The sequence below is a fragment of the Anneissia japonica genome, unplaced genomic scaffold (genome assembly GCF_011630105.1).
Source record: "Anneissia japonica isolate Jap-2015-1 unplaced genomic scaffold, ASM1163010v1 scaffold287833_len2544123_cov190, whole genome shotgun sequence".
In the NCBI taxonomy this organism is placed as follows: Eukaryota; Metazoa; Echinodermata; class Crinoidea; order Comatulida; family Comatulidae; genus Anneissia; species Anneissia japonica.
In genome coordinates this window covers 1,182,723-1,200,339 of record NW_022757233.1, presented here as the reverse complement: position 1 = coordinate 1,200,339, position 17,617 = coordinate 1,182,723, and the positions used below count along the sequence as shown (strand labels likewise).

The 17,617-nt window shown below is 34.8% G+C and overlaps 1 protein-coding gene across 1 annotated transcript in view; it reads left to right on the top strand.

Moving 5' to 3' along the window:
- LOC117124609 (nitric oxide synthase, brain-like) overlaps nucleotides 1–13,192 on the top strand; it is a 44,326-nt gene extending 31,134 nt beyond the window's left edge. Inside the window, exons 5-22 of the mRNA XM_033270905.1 lie at nucleotides 2,058–2,149; nucleotides 2,840–2,978; nucleotides 4,006–4,145; nucleotides 4,567–4,741; nucleotides 5,283–5,384; nucleotides 5,699–5,893; nucleotides 6,063–6,151; nucleotides 6,345–6,489; nucleotides 6,818–6,922; nucleotides 7,343–7,413; nucleotides 7,735–7,909; nucleotides 8,428–8,648; nucleotides 8,774–8,970; nucleotides 9,663–9,832; nucleotides 10,450–10,660; nucleotides 11,605–11,692; nucleotides 12,327–12,606; nucleotides 13,058–13,192. Coding sequence (XP_033126796.1) covers nucleotides 2,058–2,149; nucleotides 2,840–2,978; nucleotides 4,006–4,145; nucleotides 4,567–4,741; nucleotides 5,283–5,384; nucleotides 5,699–5,893; nucleotides 6,063–6,151; nucleotides 6,345–6,489; nucleotides 6,818–6,922; nucleotides 7,343–7,413; nucleotides 7,735–7,909; nucleotides 8,428–8,648; nucleotides 8,774–8,970; nucleotides 9,663–9,832; nucleotides 10,450–10,660; nucleotides 11,605–11,692; nucleotides 12,327–12,606; nucleotides 13,058–13,192 — 2,730 coding nt within the window. The remainder of the gene's footprint in view (nucleotides 1–2,057; nucleotides 2,150–2,839; nucleotides 2,979–4,005; nucleotides 4,146–4,566; nucleotides 4,742–5,282; nucleotides 5,385–5,698; nucleotides 5,894–6,062; nucleotides 6,152–6,344; nucleotides 6,490–6,817; nucleotides 6,923–7,342; nucleotides 7,414–7,734; nucleotides 7,910–8,427; nucleotides 8,649–8,773; nucleotides 8,971–9,662; nucleotides 9,833–10,449; nucleotides 10,661–11,604; nucleotides 11,693–12,326; nucleotides 12,607–13,057) is intronic.
- The last annotated feature ends 4,425 nt before the right edge of the window (nucleotides 13,193–17,617 follow it).

The following is a 17,617-nucleotide window of genomic DNA, read 5'->3' as shown; positions in this document are numbered from 1 at the left end:
TGTGCTTTATACAAGCTTGCTAACGTGCAGATTCTATGAAGTAGGGGTAATGGTGTTTACAAGCGCAATCGTTTCTTAAATGTTGTTAGTGGACACGACACAGGCGTTGCGCTTATGTATTCACTTGTAATGGTAACAGTATTTATCAAATGATTTGCTTTTTTACTATTATTTGTTTTTAATTTCAATTTTTTCACACGGACAAACCAGACTGAGTTGATACACATTATTAACTTGGGACTACAAACGACATTTATTATGACTTGCATTAAAATTGACGTACTAGCATCATGTGCAGGTATTACCTGCACATGTTGACGGTGGTTGTGCAGTAGCTGACAGATACAGATGTGGGCTTACATTGTTCTATCATGTAGCGGCAACATTCCAACAAAAAAAAATAGTAGGCCGTATATATGTAGGCTTTTTCGTCAACTTCTGTGTTTTCCAATTTTAATTCAATTCAGAATAAACATTTTATTTCCTTTTCAAACAGCAAAGTAGTATAAATAGGATGGGCTATTGTGTACTTGCAATCAGATTTATCTTTATCTGAATCTTTACTGCACTTGACCTGAATAAAGGGAGCAGTCATTGGTCGTATTCGACCGGTCGTTCTTCGTTAAACAACGCCCACCTGAGCAGTGGTAAAATCCTACTTAACGAAGACGACCAGTCGAATAGAAAACTGGTTAATACTCGACAAAACAAACATGGCTGCATAGTTACCGCTATACACGCTGCGCAATCAAGGTTGCTCCGGATTGTGGCAGTATAGGTTTTTCGTTAAAAAAAATGTTTTTATCCATTTTTTTAGTTAGCATACAATTATTTTTTTTACTTCATTTGGGTAAATATTATAATTTTTATTTTCTGACATTTATTCTAAATTATATTGCAAATGTTGTTGCTAAGCTGACCAGTCGGCCATGTTTGTTTTAGTCTCGTGGATAACTAAACGCTGATTAACGCACCCGAGTTTACGTTAATTTTCGTTGCCAACGAAGTCTATTTTACGAACCAGTCGAATGAAAATATTACCCTACGAAAAATCGTAGACAACGAAATGAACCAGTCGAATAAGCCCATTGATGTTATTCCGAAGGTGGGTTGTGAAAATTCAAGAACACAACCCACACACAAAGTCATATAATTTATATAGGCCTAGCTTATTTCTGGCTTACAACTCTATTTCATCTAATGTTTAACTTTATTGTTGTAGGGTAATGCCAATGTTTTGAAGTACCGTAATATATCAATCAATCAATACTTGAAATTCCTACCAACACGTGGTCCCAGAACTAAACGTAAACTACAGTAAACTATACAAATAAAAAATAATCACAAAGAACGAAACAAAAACAAAATCATGCAGGGAAAACAAGCAAGAACAAAGAGGAACGGATGGATGAAACACGGATCTCTATTAATCGTATAAAATGAGTGCGGAAACGACCAACCCAGGTCTCAGTAGACAGTAGAATTGCAGTATAGAGAAAAATTGCAATAAGAGCAAGGCATAACTATAATTACTAGGTGTAGTATCTGCAGTAAACTAGAGCAAATATTCAATTGAACATTTACAACTCAGCAATTAGAAAAGAACTGAACTTCAAAATAACAAATGTAAGATCCGATCCATTTTGTAGAAACGTGTGCTTTTTTGTGATTGAACATGCCAATTACATTTCCATTTCTCACATTTAATTATTGTGAACAGCTTATTTTTATTATCGTAGAGTTCGTTACAGATAGCTAATAATCGATGAGCTACGGTGTCCACATGTACAATGCAAAGTGTATTATGTGTAATATTGTCTTTCCATGGACCTATTATAGGTCCATGGTCTTTCCATCTGATTTGCAATTCCTAGCTATTTGATCAAAAGAAGTTTATAAAATGGATAAAATTAGTATGACGTATTTGAAAAACAAATTGATGTTGCTAATTTTGAAATATGTCCACATTAAATGCTTTTTGTAGACATTTTATAGACATAGCCAATTTAATATCAATATTTATGAATACATTTTACGCGTCTATACTTTTATTACAGGTATTTGATGCTCGAAATGTTAGCACTGCGTCAGAAATGTTTCAGGCCATCTACTCGCATATTGTATACGCAACGAATAAAGGCAATTTAAGGTAGGTATGGGCGGCATACCGGTTGCGGGGGAGTATGTATCTTATATGTACACTTACAAAATTAATTGCGTGATTCACCATTCGGAAAATTCGCTGACCGCACATAGTACGGTCATAATTTTACTGACTTTTGATGACCACTATGTGTAAATGTGGTTTTGTTTTTTTTTTTTATAGTAAAAAGAAAACAATTTATAATGGTTACTCCCGGATGCTTATAGCCAACAATTTGATATTGTGTTTAAAACTGGTGAGTAGGCTTGGGCCTAATAACCACCATTGGATTTGTTTGATTATTGGGTCTACCTGTTCAAAAAGTGTTGTCCAAGATACTTAAACTTTGATCTCCTACTATCTTAACACACATGCGCATTATCTTGATGACTTAGGAGAGTGTATTTGGTTTGACTGTCGCATCCTATATTGCCGTTATTTATTGGCTTGCATTGAAAATTCTTTAAATTTGCTTGTATTACATAATATAGTTATGCTCACGTTTGCCCTTCTGGTGTTCCATGAGCATTATTTTGCGCAGCTGCTTATCATGCTCCGCTTTGCGCTAAGTTAGATCCCACGAAATTACGCTAAATTTTTAAGACAGATCATGGGACCTTTATTTTAATGTTAAATACACCAACATGCCTTTATACTATTATATGAGAGTACATGTTCTTGTATATATTTTCGCAGAGCTACAATGACGGTTTTCCCGCCAAGGAAAGATGGAAAGGATTTCCGTGTCTGGAATCCCCAATTTATAGGGTATGCAGGATACACCCAGCCCGACGGTTCGATTATAGGTGATCCTGCAAATGTGGAATTTACGGAGGTGAATGTCTGTGATTTGTGTAGGCCCTATACTCAAACGAGGTGTATCGTGTAGGCCTATATAAAATCAAACACAAAAGTTTAAAACATTAATAATATTCCTAAAAAATCATATAGACAATTTAACAAACATATCACCCAGCTATAGATTTTACGCTATAAATAGCATTGCAGTTAATGCAGTGGCGTATCTAGAAGTCTTGAAATTGGGGTGCTGATGGGGGGGGGGGCTTAATGATCAGTTGAGGGGCGCTAATTTGCAAAATAAGGTGGATTTAGGTGGCTTTTAACTATTTGACCGTGATTTTTGGAGGGCGTGCGCCCCCGCGCATCCCCTAGATACGCTGCTGAGTTAATGTACAAAGCGTTTTTTTTGTAGTTCCTGACTAAATAACTTCGGTTGCAAGTGTTACTGCATCGTTGTATAAACGACTCTTCTGATCTAACCTGTCGAACTTTCTTCTGACCTAATCTTACGACTACGTTCATGAATTCTATAATAAAGTTTTGTGTCTTTGTTCAAATTTTCAAAAGCTCAAATTAAAATATGTTTAATAGCTTCGGCGCTTTTATAGGCATGCTCTGTTTAGCCAATTTTTATTTCTCCATGTTGTAGCTAAAGAGACCTAAGTGGATAAAAAATACTAATACTATCACCGTATTTATTCAAATAAACGCTTGGACGGTTGTTGTGGGGGAGTTTATTCGAGGGAGGCGTTACGTATACTCAAATACATGCCCCTGCACTGTAAGGGAAATACAACACATAATTACCGTCAAAATGTGTTATTGCGTGATCATAAAGACTTACTGATCTCAACCAGTTATGAAAAAATGTAATTCTACTGGAGTAGGACATTAATAGAATGTGTTGAGAATGATGTTGCTTCCATTAGATTTGTCGACAGTCATTTAGGGGGCGTTTATTCGAATAAATATAAACGCCCGGTACGTTTATTTGAGGCAGACGTTTATTCAAAGCGGGGCGTTTATTAGAATAATACGGTAGGCTCTATGTATATTTTCAGGTTTGTATGACTCTTGGTTGGAAAGGTAACGGAGGGTATTTCGACGTGTTGCCTCTAGTTTTATCCGCAAACGGAGGTGAGCCTGAACTATTTGAACTTCCATCAAGTATAGTACTTCAAGTCGAGATTTCACACCCTTCGTAAGTTTACAATTAATTAGCATCATTAGTCCGTCATCGCTTCATTTATGAGAACGGTGGCGGTTTTATGACCAGTTACACAGTAAGGCTACTTGTTTGAGAGTGTATAACTTATTTATAATTCGATTATATCCATTTATTTTTGGTATAACTGCAATTCCATTGTGATTTTAAATAAGAACACTGTGATTATATTAACATAATGTTAATATCTTACAAAGTAGGCCTACACTATTTGAAAGAGATACCGTAATGGGCATATTAGTTGAGTACATACAATAATAGACCTATACCAAAGAACTACAAATAGGCCTAATTCTAACTGTAATCCTAAATATACCATAATTTACCTATACAGTATTCTAAATTAAATTAAATCATAATTGCTGATTTATTATTCCCAATGCCATTAAAAATACAGATATGATTGGTTTGCTGCCCTTGGAATTAAATGGTACGCGTTGCCCGCCGTGTCATGTCTAATGTTGGATATAGGAGGAATCCAGTTCCCCGGGGCACCCTTCAACGGATGGTATATGGGGACTGAGATTGGTGGCAGAGACCTATGTGACCCACAACGGTATAATATGTCGGAGGTAATTAAAACTGTATTTGTTCTTTCATTATGTCAACTGGTTGGCCTGCGTGCTTTCCCAGCAGTTCCACAGAGAACAACCTCAACTTTCCAAACGAGTTATCGTGCCGCCCATCACGTAAACATACTCTACAGTATCTGGTATTCCATTACTTGTTGAAAAGTCAGACATTCAAACATGAACTACCAACCCATTGAAAAACTTATTGTTAATGTTTTTCCAACTAAGATCACAGCTTCTTTTAGAATAATAACATTTTATAATACAAATATATAGAAAAATCTGTCTATTGTAAAATTAGACAGATGTATTTATGTACGAGTTTGCTTTACGAATACTGTATACGTAAAATAATTTGTGTATATTAAAACATGAATACTTCATTGTGTTAGGGCCTATGTTTAAAGAAAAACTATAAATAAATTTGCATATGGCCTTCTAAGAGAAATACAAGTAACTCGTTTGAAACAAATAAATTCACGTTTTCTTATGAAAACAACATAGCCTAATATCAAATAACTTAGTACTTCGATTTTGTTAGAAAATAGCTCAAGAAATGGGCTTAGATACTAACAGCTATTCGTCGTTGTGGAAGGATCGTGCTGTTGTTGAGGCTAACTTTGCTGTTCTGTATAGCTTCCAGGTAAATACTGTTGCACCCTTAAAAAACAACGAAGCAACAATAGCCTAATATTTAATAAAAAAATAATAATTGTTTTTCTTTTACTTAACTTTACCGACAATTCCCAAGAACTCACTATTATAGGCCTATAAGCATTATTTGATTTTAAATAAATATAGGCTTACTTAAACATTACCAACAACTCCACAGAACTGACGAATATACACTTTTGAGTAATGTACTTAAACATTAAAGGCAACACAGAGAATTGATCATTTTGTAAACATTCGTTTATATTAACTGAGTGTACTTTAACATTATCGAAAACGTTACAGAAAGCTGGAGTGACCATCGCTGACCATCATTCAATGTCTGATTCATTTTTGAAACACATGGACAATGAACAGCGTCTGCGTGGAGGATGTCCTGCAGATTGGGTGTGGATTGTACCGCCTATATCCGGAGGTGTTACCTCTGTCTTCCATCAGGAGATGCTTAACTATAAACTGAGGCCCTCGTTTGAGTACCAGGTTAGATTAGTTTCAACTTATTTAGGCGTAAAGAATATAACGAATCACCACGTAATCTATATACTGTTAATAGGCCTATAGAGTACATAACAGTTAGGGCCAGGTATAAGGAACTGTTACTAGAATTAATATGAAATTTATTTGTTTTACACCTTCCTGTTTTGGCTAGGCCGACGCTTGGAAAGTTCATTCCTGGAAGAAAAACGACGGAAGCCCAAAACCAAAAATTAAGGGTATTACATTCAAGAAAATTGCCAAGTAAGTGAAAAGTTTTCCGTACAGTTTATCTGAGCTCTATGGAAACACATACAAAAAACACAAATCTATAAGTCCAACACAAGGCTTACTCAAAGTTGCAACGTTCATTAGATCGATTCCAAACAAACCTCTACAAATATTATTAAATAACTTCATTGCAGCATAATTCAACCGAGACTTAATGTTCTTACAGAGCTGTCAAATTATCTACTGCAATGATGAACAGTGCAATGGCTAAACGCATCAAAGTAACTATTCTGTATGCGACCGAAACGGGAAAATCTGAATATTTTGCTGACAGACTTTGCGAAGTTTTCAGATATGCTTTTAATCCCAAGGTAAGTGACGGTGACACTATATAGGCCTGTGTTATATTTGTTGAACTTGCTTACATTCGACACATGCACTACGGTTGCACCCTATAATGTCAATTATGATTATGTCGCCTTTCAAACTAATACTATGAGAAACTATAAAATATTATATTTATTTCCATCCTCTAATTTACGAATAAGAATATTAACGAATATACGGAGGAGAAAATTGTATGAAAAGAATTCATTGAAGAGTTCAAAGTACTACATGACTGGTCATTTAGAAACTGCGGAAACTCAGTGGGTCTGCTGTATTCTAGTGACACTTTTAATAAAGTTGATGTTTTGATAGATTATGTGCATGGATGAATATGACTTCACTGATCTTGAAAATGAGGCTCTTCTTCTTCTTGTAACCAGTACATTTGGCAACGGTAACCCGCCATCAAATGGTGAGGTAAGTTATATTATTCTTATTATTATTATTATTATTATTATTATTATTATTATTATTATTATTATTATTATTATTATCAATATTATTATTATTGTTATTGTTATTATAACTATTATATTATTGTTATTATTATTATTATTAGACCTATTATTATTATTATTGCTGTTGTTTTCACCACCGCCAACGTCGTTTTCAAATATAATTATTTGCCATACATTTTATCTACATTTTTAAATGGTAAAAGTATAGAAAACAACAATAATGTAGAGAAAATGATTTACAAAAATATTTCTACAAAAGTCATCTACAATTTGGTGAATTTTACGAATGATATATTGTAAATTATGAATTAGAAATGTTCTAAAAGTATTGAAATACACTTCCACAGCAAATCAAAGTAATTGATTTTTTTTTCACTAGAGTTTTTACAACATTTTAGAGGAACTGATGCTTGATGAATACAGATCATTGATGAATATTAGCATGCCAAAGTGAGTTCTATATGAATTATAAATAATTTCCTGGATGATATTATCGTTTTGTTGATGTAATATGAAACGACTATGTACATTTGATTATGTCGATGACAACTATGATGAGAATGATGTTAATAATGATGATGATGATGATGTTGATGATGTTGATGATGATGATGATGGTGATGATGATGATGGAAAAAATAACGAAAACTGACGACAATGTTGATAGGTTTAATAATCATTATGACGGTTGTGATCTACAGATGGTGACGGCCAATGTGATAAAGATGATAATATATCAGCACTTTTTTATTTCATTAAATTATCTATTAGATTTGCAGTTTTCGGCTTAGGTTCAAAAGCCTACGTCAATTTCTGTGCGTTTGCCAAGGACATTGATCGTATGCTAATTAACCTCGGTGGAGAACGCATTTTTAAAGTAGGAGAAGGTGATGAACTCAGCGGTCAGGATGTATCGTTTAATACCTGGGCACGTGATGTATTCAAGGTGTGTCATTAGGTTTACAACTAAAATATACCATTCCAATTCATGTTTAACTTTATATAAATGGCAACTTGGTACACTTACCGACACCCTCATGAGAACCAATTACAGATACGTTTGTTTAGGATGCTTACATGTTAACCAAATTGGAGAGCATGACGTTTAAAATGAAATATATAGAATGCTAATGTTAAGTTTTCGATTTTGCTTAAGTGTTAATCGCTTTCCAGTCCCATCAACAGAGATATGTCATAATTAATTAGATTTTCTATTAAAAAATAATTTTCAGAAATTACTTTAGTATAAGGTTCTTTTATGATGATCAAAATATCACGTAAAAGTAAGAATGGTGTGAACTTGACATTTCGCCTTCTTCCACCAAGGCTTTGTCATAAGTGCCGGTACCATCGTGGGCTATCCGATGAAACGTCAAGTAAATTCCGTAAGCTTACAGAACTTTTACTTTTAATCATTATTTGGATCATCTTAAAAGAACCATATAATTTATTTAATATTTTCAGAAATCGTTGGAAGAATTCTGTCTTGAAGATGACGAAAACTACAAAGATGCTGTAAAGATGTTGACAACTGAAGGACAACAATGGAACAGTGATGACTGGCAATCCATAGGAACTAATGACATAGAACCAGAAATTACTAATGGACTTAGTGCCATCCATAGAAAGAGTATCAACATGTGCAAGATTATATCTGTAGAAAACCTGCAATCTGAAAAATCAGGGTAAGACAATTCTTGGACTAAAAGCAAACAGAGGGCGCCATATCAATATATTATATTACAATGTCATGAGTTTTTCACATTGTCACTTACTGGATTATCAAATTTGAAATCTTGTCTATTCTTAGCCGCTCTACTATTCTGGTCAAGATGTCAACGAAAGGTTCAAACGAAATGGACTATGAACCTGGGGATCACGTGACTATCTTTCCAGCCAATGAAGAAAGCCTTGTGAATCGTATAATCGCACGTACAGATTTGCAAGGCATTAGTGCAGACGCTGTGATTCGATTAGAGAAACAGGAAACGAAGACTACATTGTTCGGTATAAGCATTTTGAAAATAGCTTTTGAATATTTAAAAACACCCTTTTCCCCGCTTTTCCTAAAGTTATTAAATATTCAAAAATATGTATCTCATTAACCGTTCCCGAGTTTTTTGTCAAACGCCAATTTTTTTTTGTCTAGAAAATCAGTTGTTTGTTTCCTCCGGAGCCTGGATTTAAAAAGACACTGGTCGTCGAAATGTTAAAAACATATGAGTCGTATTCCAACATATTTTCTTCTTTTATTTCAAATGAAATACAAAGAGTCAATAAAGGCAGACTAATGCTAACTTTCTTAAATATCTTTTATTAATTAAAGGATTACTTTCTTCCTGTTAACATACATAAGTAATCCAATTAAATTTTAAATGGAGAAGTTTAAGACAAATAATATGGTATTTATATGTTATTCATTGAATGTGCATTATTGTTAAGTATCGGTCCAACAGTTAAATTGAGAAGTGTAAGACTTGTAAAACGCTGGGCCGCTCCTGACCAAATCCTTCTTTCAAGTGATGAAGTACCTTAATGTAGTTGCTTCTACATCCCGGCAGGTATGTCCAAATGTTGGTTATAAATGAAGAAGTTTAAGACTTTTGTAAAGCTCTGGGCCCGCTCCTGACTAGTGTTAATTGCATTAGGTTTAAACTCGTCATTTCAACAATACCGTATCAATGTTCTACTACTTTCAGGCAAGGTACAAAGCTGGAAAGTATGTGACCGATTGCCAGAATGTTCTCTGAGGATGGCGTTGTCGCGATACTTAGACATAACTTCAACTCCTACCCCTGATTTTATTGCTCTTCTGGCAACTTTCACAGACAATAAAGAAGATAAGAAAAATCTTAGCACTCTAGCTGATGTAAGTAGATATACACTACTAAGGAATATCCTTGCTTTAGATTAAGATTTATGTTGTTTAGTAAAATATATATTTTGTCACTTTATTTACTTACTTTTGGATTAAAGGGTCATCTAATACTCACTCTGACCTTATTAGTTACATTATTATTATTATTATTATTATTATTATTATTATTATTATTATTATTATTGTTTCTGGCTTATGTTCCTTGACTGATTAGTGACTTTTTGTTTTTTTATGTTTAAAACTGTGCCGTTATTTTTCTTTTGGTTTTAAAAGTGTCTGATTTCTGTTTACGTTTTTGTTGTTTTCCTTTGCCTTTTTGAATGATTTTATTATATATGTAAATGAATGAAAAACAAACAAACATATAGAACAGAACTATAACCTTTTAAATTTCGTTTTACTACTGTGAGCATGCCATTGTATCAAACACATCTCAAAGACTTGTTTTAATTCTAGATCACGAAAGTAATTTTGGAGATACATCTCCACTGGTTATAATTAAAAAAACGTATTTTCTCATCGGGACTTAAACCTAAGACCTTCCGATTACTGTTCGGATACTCTACTATCTGTTTCAATCCTACAATTGCTTAATTATATTTTATTAGGGAACATCACTGTACGAGGACTGGAAGTTTGAGCATCATCCAAACATGGCAGAAATCCTGGAAGAATATTCGTCAGTGCGTATTCCAGCAACTTTGTTGATGGCAGAGTTACCTGTGTTAAAGCCTAGGTACTATTCAATCAGCTCAAGTCTCAGAATGTTCCCAGGTGAAATCCACCTAACTGTCGCTGTCGTCACCTACAAAACGCGAGGTTAGTTAAAGTGTTTAAGTGTTTTTCTCACAAGGTAATTTATGGCCCGTGGGTGTCATCAGATATAACATCCTGAGGTACTTTCCCGGATTGGTTTTGGTGACGAGCATGGCAACTTTGTGTAGTCTAATATCGTGCGCTATGTCGTGAGTGCGTCGCTTTATCGGATACGAATATTTTGCATAGGTTACTATTCTTAACTACTATTATTTAAAAAAAATGAATATTGTTTTTTTTTATCAAGAATATTTCAGGTCATCTGCATTTAAGTCTGTTACATTTACAACATATCAACATTTTACGTCATCACAAAACTGATATTTTTTAACATATTTACCAAATTAAGATTTGAAACGATAAGCCTATAAATAATAACGAATTTACAGGAACTGCACCAGCATTTAAAACAAAATTTAAAAGATATAACATCCTGAAGTACTTTTCCCGGATTGGTTTTGGTGAAAAGCACGATAACGTTGTGTAGTCTAATATCGTGCGTTATGTCGTGAATGCGTCACTTTAATGGATACGAAAATTTTGCATAGGTCAATATTATTTTAAAAAAAAACAAAAACATTAAAAATATTGTTTTGTTATCATTTAATATATCAGATGATTTGTCTGTTACATTTACAACATATCTACCTTTTACGTGAATCATTACAAAACTGATATTCTTTAACATGTTTACCAAATTAACATTCGAAACGATATAAAATTAATAATAACTAAGTTTCAGGAACTGCACTAACATTTAAAATTACATCTCACACCAAGGAGGTATAAAATATAACCCCCTTGCTCATACCAAGCAAGATCGTCAGCAATATACGCTTAATTTCATAGGAAAAAGATGCGAGGTATTCGTTCGTTTCCATGAGGTTAAGAGCTAAGGCATGTCATTCAATCAGTGCTGTATTGTTGCTTTATTTTTATTCTTGCAGAGGGGAAGGGAGCTGTGCATAATGGTGTATGCTCAACATGGCTTAACTGCCTAAAACCAGGGGATGAAGTGCCGGCCTTTATTAAAACGTACGAAGCCTCAACTACAGTAACAATGGTTACAACTTTTCTACGGTTTCTTTATTGATACATCAAACATCTTGATAGAGCAACATTAAAGAAATATATTTACAACAAGACAATACAAGAAGCACTAGATTCCAGAGACTATTCCCTCTCCATAAAAACAGCTCGTGTGAATTTGAGGAATGGCAGCAAAATGTCAAAATCTTGACTACTCATGAGACTAATGAATTTATCATAGTCATTTAAGCTATCCAAGTTGTTTATACCATACCTAACGTTCGAAAATAAAGTGTTTATGGTTCGAGTATTGAGTACAGTTTATTAAGAAGTGCAATTCATCCTCTACCTCACCAGAATTACAATTGTTACATATTTTCTCATCGGGACTAATTGTTGGTCTAGTATATCGACCTCTCTCAATCATTAGATTGTGAGCACTGGTTCTCAGTTTACAGTAATACGATCTAACAACTTTTATATATTTTAAGTAATAAGAATCAAATAATAATGGCTATTTTAACAATGTCACAATCATTCATGAATCTACCACTTATTGCATTCGTAGGAGTTAGAATTTCCTATGGTAAAAAGTAAACGTAATTTTTTCTTTCAAGTAATACCTTTGTTCTTTAAACAGTGCCATTAGCTTCCACATCCCGGCAAATCCATCAACCCCAGTCGTCATGATTGGACCTGGCACCGGTATTGCTCCTTTCCGTGGGTTTTGGCAGGAGAGAACACATTACCTAAAGGACAAAAATAACAGTGACAAACTCTCAGCCAATTGGAACCTGTATTTTGGATGCCGGCAGTCTTGTATGGATCACATATATAAAGAGGAAACGCAGAAAGCTAAAAATGGACTAGCTCTTGCCGAAGTATACGTTGCCTACTCAAGAGAGCCAGACCAACCAAAGGTATTGAACATGCAATTCCCATAGAATCAAAACCGATATTCGGACCGAATTTCTGGTGTGCTGAACGCCCCTCTCCTTGTGTTTCAGTTAGAGGACTGAATTACATGTTACGGTACGCACCGTATTTGAGATGAGACGTTTAAGCTGTTGGTCCTGTGCGCAATATGGTCCATGTGCACGTTGAACGCAGTAGGCCTACATGCTACAGAAAAGCGTTTGTTACCAGTGTACTACCCAATTCAACACCAGAAGGACTCCAGTGAAAAGTTTTCGAGCTTAGTTGGTTACCCTTGTTGTGATTCACACCCCCCCCCCAATCCAAAAAAAAAACCCCTATGCTATCCAGCGTCCCTATACTTATGATTTTCTGATCGCTTCGGTGGGCAAGCATACGTTTTTGAGAGGTCATGATTTATATAAAACATGAAGATTTATCTCCTTATTTTGTCAGACTTATGTTCAAGATATGCTAAAGAAGAACAGCACTAAACTATACAATCATATTATGAAAGATGATGGCCATTTGTTTGTGTGTGGTGATGTGTCTATGGCCACTGGTGTAAACAAAGCATTCTTACACATCTAGATGTGTACTATTGTTTTATCTTAAATGCTGTCTCTTATACACATCTAGATGTGTATAAGAGACAGGTACTCGTATAGGCATTTATAAGGCGCCTCTTCCTTGCGGTTATAAAGCGCAGTTCTTTTCCCTGGTCATTGGGTCCACATGCTAGTGTTGCTACTGGTAATCAGCGCAGGAGCAGGCAACCCTTGAATTGTGATATCCAATAGCCCTAGGAATAAATAATCGACGATTACCGTGACAGCAGTTGGCAGCCTCAGCCTACCACTTCGTTGTACTATACGATCAACTAATTCACTATGGAGGGGATGACCTTTGTCATTCATCACAGTGCTATATTTAGTAGCTAATCGATCAGAGTAGACCGAGTTCACCGACTGCTGACTCGAACCGATCATCCTCTCAGCTCTTCTTATAAAAAGATCTAGCCTATCCCTCTCCCGTTGCAATATATTCCCACCCCAGCTGATCAGACAGTAATTCCATACCTCAAATATCACAGACATGTAACAAATAGAAAGAATTTCATTACGCACATTAAATTCATTAAGCTTCATTATAAATTCAACATGATCAGCCCATGAAAGTCTATCTTCTAAAACTACTCCTAAACATTTAAAATTTGATACCTGCTCAACAGCAGTATTTCCTATTACAATACCGTAGGTTCCAATTCTATTTTGTTTTTACGAAAATCTATTGTCTTGCCATGGTTTTTTTTTATTTAATTCGAGAAAATTATTCTCACAATACCGAATAAATTACCAATCTCAGCACGGTACTGGATACCTAACATCATGGTATCGTCGGCAAATTTAACTACAGTATTGGACAAGAAATGCAGGAAGATCGACAATCTGATGTATATAGTGTGAATAAAAACGGAGCCAGAACCGTGCCCTGGGGTGCATCCGTATTAGTAACAATGACGGCGGATTGTGTACATTTGTTTAGACGTACATATTGCGAGCGATCAGTTAAAAAGTTAAAACAAAAGAAATCAATGGGTATGGGATACGGTATTCATTTTAACAAGCTTTGAAATTATAAGAGTAGGTGGGATCGTGTTAAATGCTGATGATAAATCTAAAAACATAATACGAACTGAGTTACCTTGCCCTGTGCATTCTAAGTGAGAATATATTTTCTTAAGTGAAAATAATATAGGCCTAGCATCATCAGTGCTTCGGTTACTTTTATATGCAAACTGTAAAGGATCCATGTGATTCGATACTAGAGGTTTTAAAACGTCATTCTTTGATATAATTACTGTATTTTATTATGATTTTGTTTTTTCCTACAGCGAGACGATCGTTATCATGAGGACATATTTGGAGTGACTCTTCGCACGGATGAAGTAACACGTCAACTTCGAGAGAAGGACTCAAGAGAAACAAGTCAACAGCTAGCATTTAAAACTAGAATAAACCCAGCCACTACATAAATAAATGCGTTTATATTGCGTTTCAAGTTTCTTAACAAAGATACCTTGACCACTTAAGTCAAGCAAAAACTAAAATTGTAGAATTAGAAATTATATGATCAGTTGGCAGTAGAAGTCTACTGTGAGCTAAAAAGATGATCAAATAAAATTAAATATTTCTTATTTTATATATGTTTTTATTATTACATTTCAATTAAGAATTAAGACGAGAAAATGTTTTACTCACTGACAAACGCAATGCCATTCTTATATTATTATGTGTATAGATTATTCCATAAATAATTGGTTTGTAATCAGTTTAAAGATTTTATAGTAAAACGTAAATTATCGAAACAGAATTATTACGATCTGTCTCAACAAAGTGAATTCAATCAATTCTTAATTTTTATCTTTTCTATTGTTTTATCTTAAATGTTTTTACTTCTCTTAAATTGTTATCCTCCATTTGTACTTGTTTGTTGTTTGTCAATGCTGTTTTGTCTGGGATCCCATTAAAAATGAGCTAGCATTTGCTAGCTTTATGGGCTTTCCTGGTTCTCCATTCACTCTGTTTACTGTTAAGTTTATATTGTTTAAATCGTTTTACTTTTGCTTTATGCAACTTCTTCTGTAATGTTTTGTGTGTTGGAGTTGGAGTTACTAAATGTAGATATATCATGTCACATTGGTAGTTGAATGTTTTAACTGATTTTTTAAGTCCTTCGACTATTAAGTGTGAAAAAAATTAGTCTAGATATTTTACAACAATACTACTGAGCTAGAACGGTGAATTAATGCATGAATTGGCAATGGCAATGCTCAAAATCGATCGTACACTTTTGTTTGTTTTTTGTTTTACATAATTTTAATAAATCACTTTATAACAGGTTGTGAATCAACGATTATGTAAATTTAGAAAAAGACCCTGCTGTATAAATGAAACTAGATCAATATGCATCTATATATATTAACAGCTATATAAAGGCTTGGTGCCAAATGTTTATATATTATATAATATTTGAAATTACATTTTACTACAAGCATATTAAATATACGGTTTCGTTGTGACGTCAGAGAGGGTCACTTCAAAATTGTGTGAAGTGACCCTCTTTGACGTCACAACGAAACTGTAAACGCACTCTCTAAACCGGGCATGATTATCAGTAATTCATGTGAAGTGAGGGCGAATACTATAGTTTTGTATATTTATTTGACCAAAATGATACAATATGTTTCTTTTGTTGGGAGGAAAAAACAAAATTCCCATGTAATTTTAACAAATTATGAAGCTCCAAAATCGAATAAGGCCTCCATTATCCCTAAATTGTCGGATGCTTCTAGGATTTGCTCCTGGACCTTAGAGTTCTGAGCGGCCTTTGGCCGAGTTATAGTCCCTTTACATCAATAGTAAAATGTATCAAACTTTTATCTTTAAAGTGACCCTATCTGACGTCACAACGGTCCACCAATTATGTATAAATGAAACTAGATTAATGTGCATCTATAAAGCTACTAATGGTTCGATTAATATTCCAAAATAAATTTTACCGCATAAGCATTGTGAACGGCCCACCAATCTTAACACATGTAAACGCGGTCTGAACCGGGCATGATTATCAGTTCATGTGAGGGCGAATTTAGTGTTGTATATTTATTTGACCAAAATGGTACAATATATAATGGAACATAGAACAATGTTTTATATTGAAAATAAAACGCATCCACGCAAAACTGTCTCTCTTCAATATTGACTATGTTTACTTGGTAGTTGTTCCACCACTGGAGAAGGAAAAGAGGCCCTGTATGAATGAAACTTGATTAATGTGCATCTATAACAGCTACTAACGGTTCAATACTAGATGGTAAATATATATATCTAGTTGTTCCACTAGTGGCGAAGGAAAATAGGCCCTGCCAACATTTCCTCTTTGTTGTTAGAGAGAAAAAAATCCTTTGTAATTTTAACAAATTATGAAGCTCCAACTTTGATTAAAGGCATTCAATATCCCTAAATTGTCGGCTGACCTGTCCCAATCTAGTTATAAACCCATCGGTTACATCGCGTGCCACTCACCACCGTGGGGAAAATCCTGGCACAACTTTGGTTAGGGTATAATATGAAAATATAAAATGCGTTACCAACTCAACGTGATAAAAATGCACCATTGCATTACTGTGAGTGATGAAATTTGGCGCTGGGCAAGTTATTTTATTAGGTTGATTGTTTCTTGATAATGATAGAATAGGTCCAAGAGCCATGCAAAAGGCAGCGGGTATGTTCTTTATTCACCTGTAAACCGAGATATGAAATAATGACAATCAGATAATCTAGAGACCGAAAGTTTAGTGTGAAAGCTACAATAGCCCTACACATATTTTTTATAGTTAGGCCCTATCTGTTAAGTTTGGAGCTTGAGCGTGAGAAAGGTCTCGAATGCACGAGTCTTGCGGGAATCTCTCGGGAATCGGGACGACCTCCCGCACTCCCACAAGCAAACAAGAATCCATCTCCCACAAATTCATATTTGCATGTTTTCACTGCATTGTCTCTCGCGTAATTAAAGTCAGTGCCAATGGTATCACTATGTGCTAGGGAAGGTCAGTAGGGGAATCACGGCAGGAAGGGGTGGGGGGTGGCAGAAGCTGCCCAAGGCCCCCCTAATTTTTTTTTTTTTTCAAAATGATAAACAAATAGAGAAGAAAAACAATTACTGTACTGTATATTCAAATTTTAGTAATTTAAATTTCCGGGTGCCATTTCCGGCCATCTGGAGGTGCCGTAATCATAAAATTTCTTACATCAGCCCCAACTATGCTTGGGCACGCTGAGGTGGTCTACACTCTCCATATGTGAAAGTCCCTTGCCAACCCCCTCTATTTTCATTTCCTGGTTCCGCCAATGCAGATCTCCAGGAATTGACTTCTACCAAACTACTGTAGGACCCCAGAGCTTTACCTATAAATCAAACTTAGACAACAAAATTTAAAAAAAAAACCCCAAG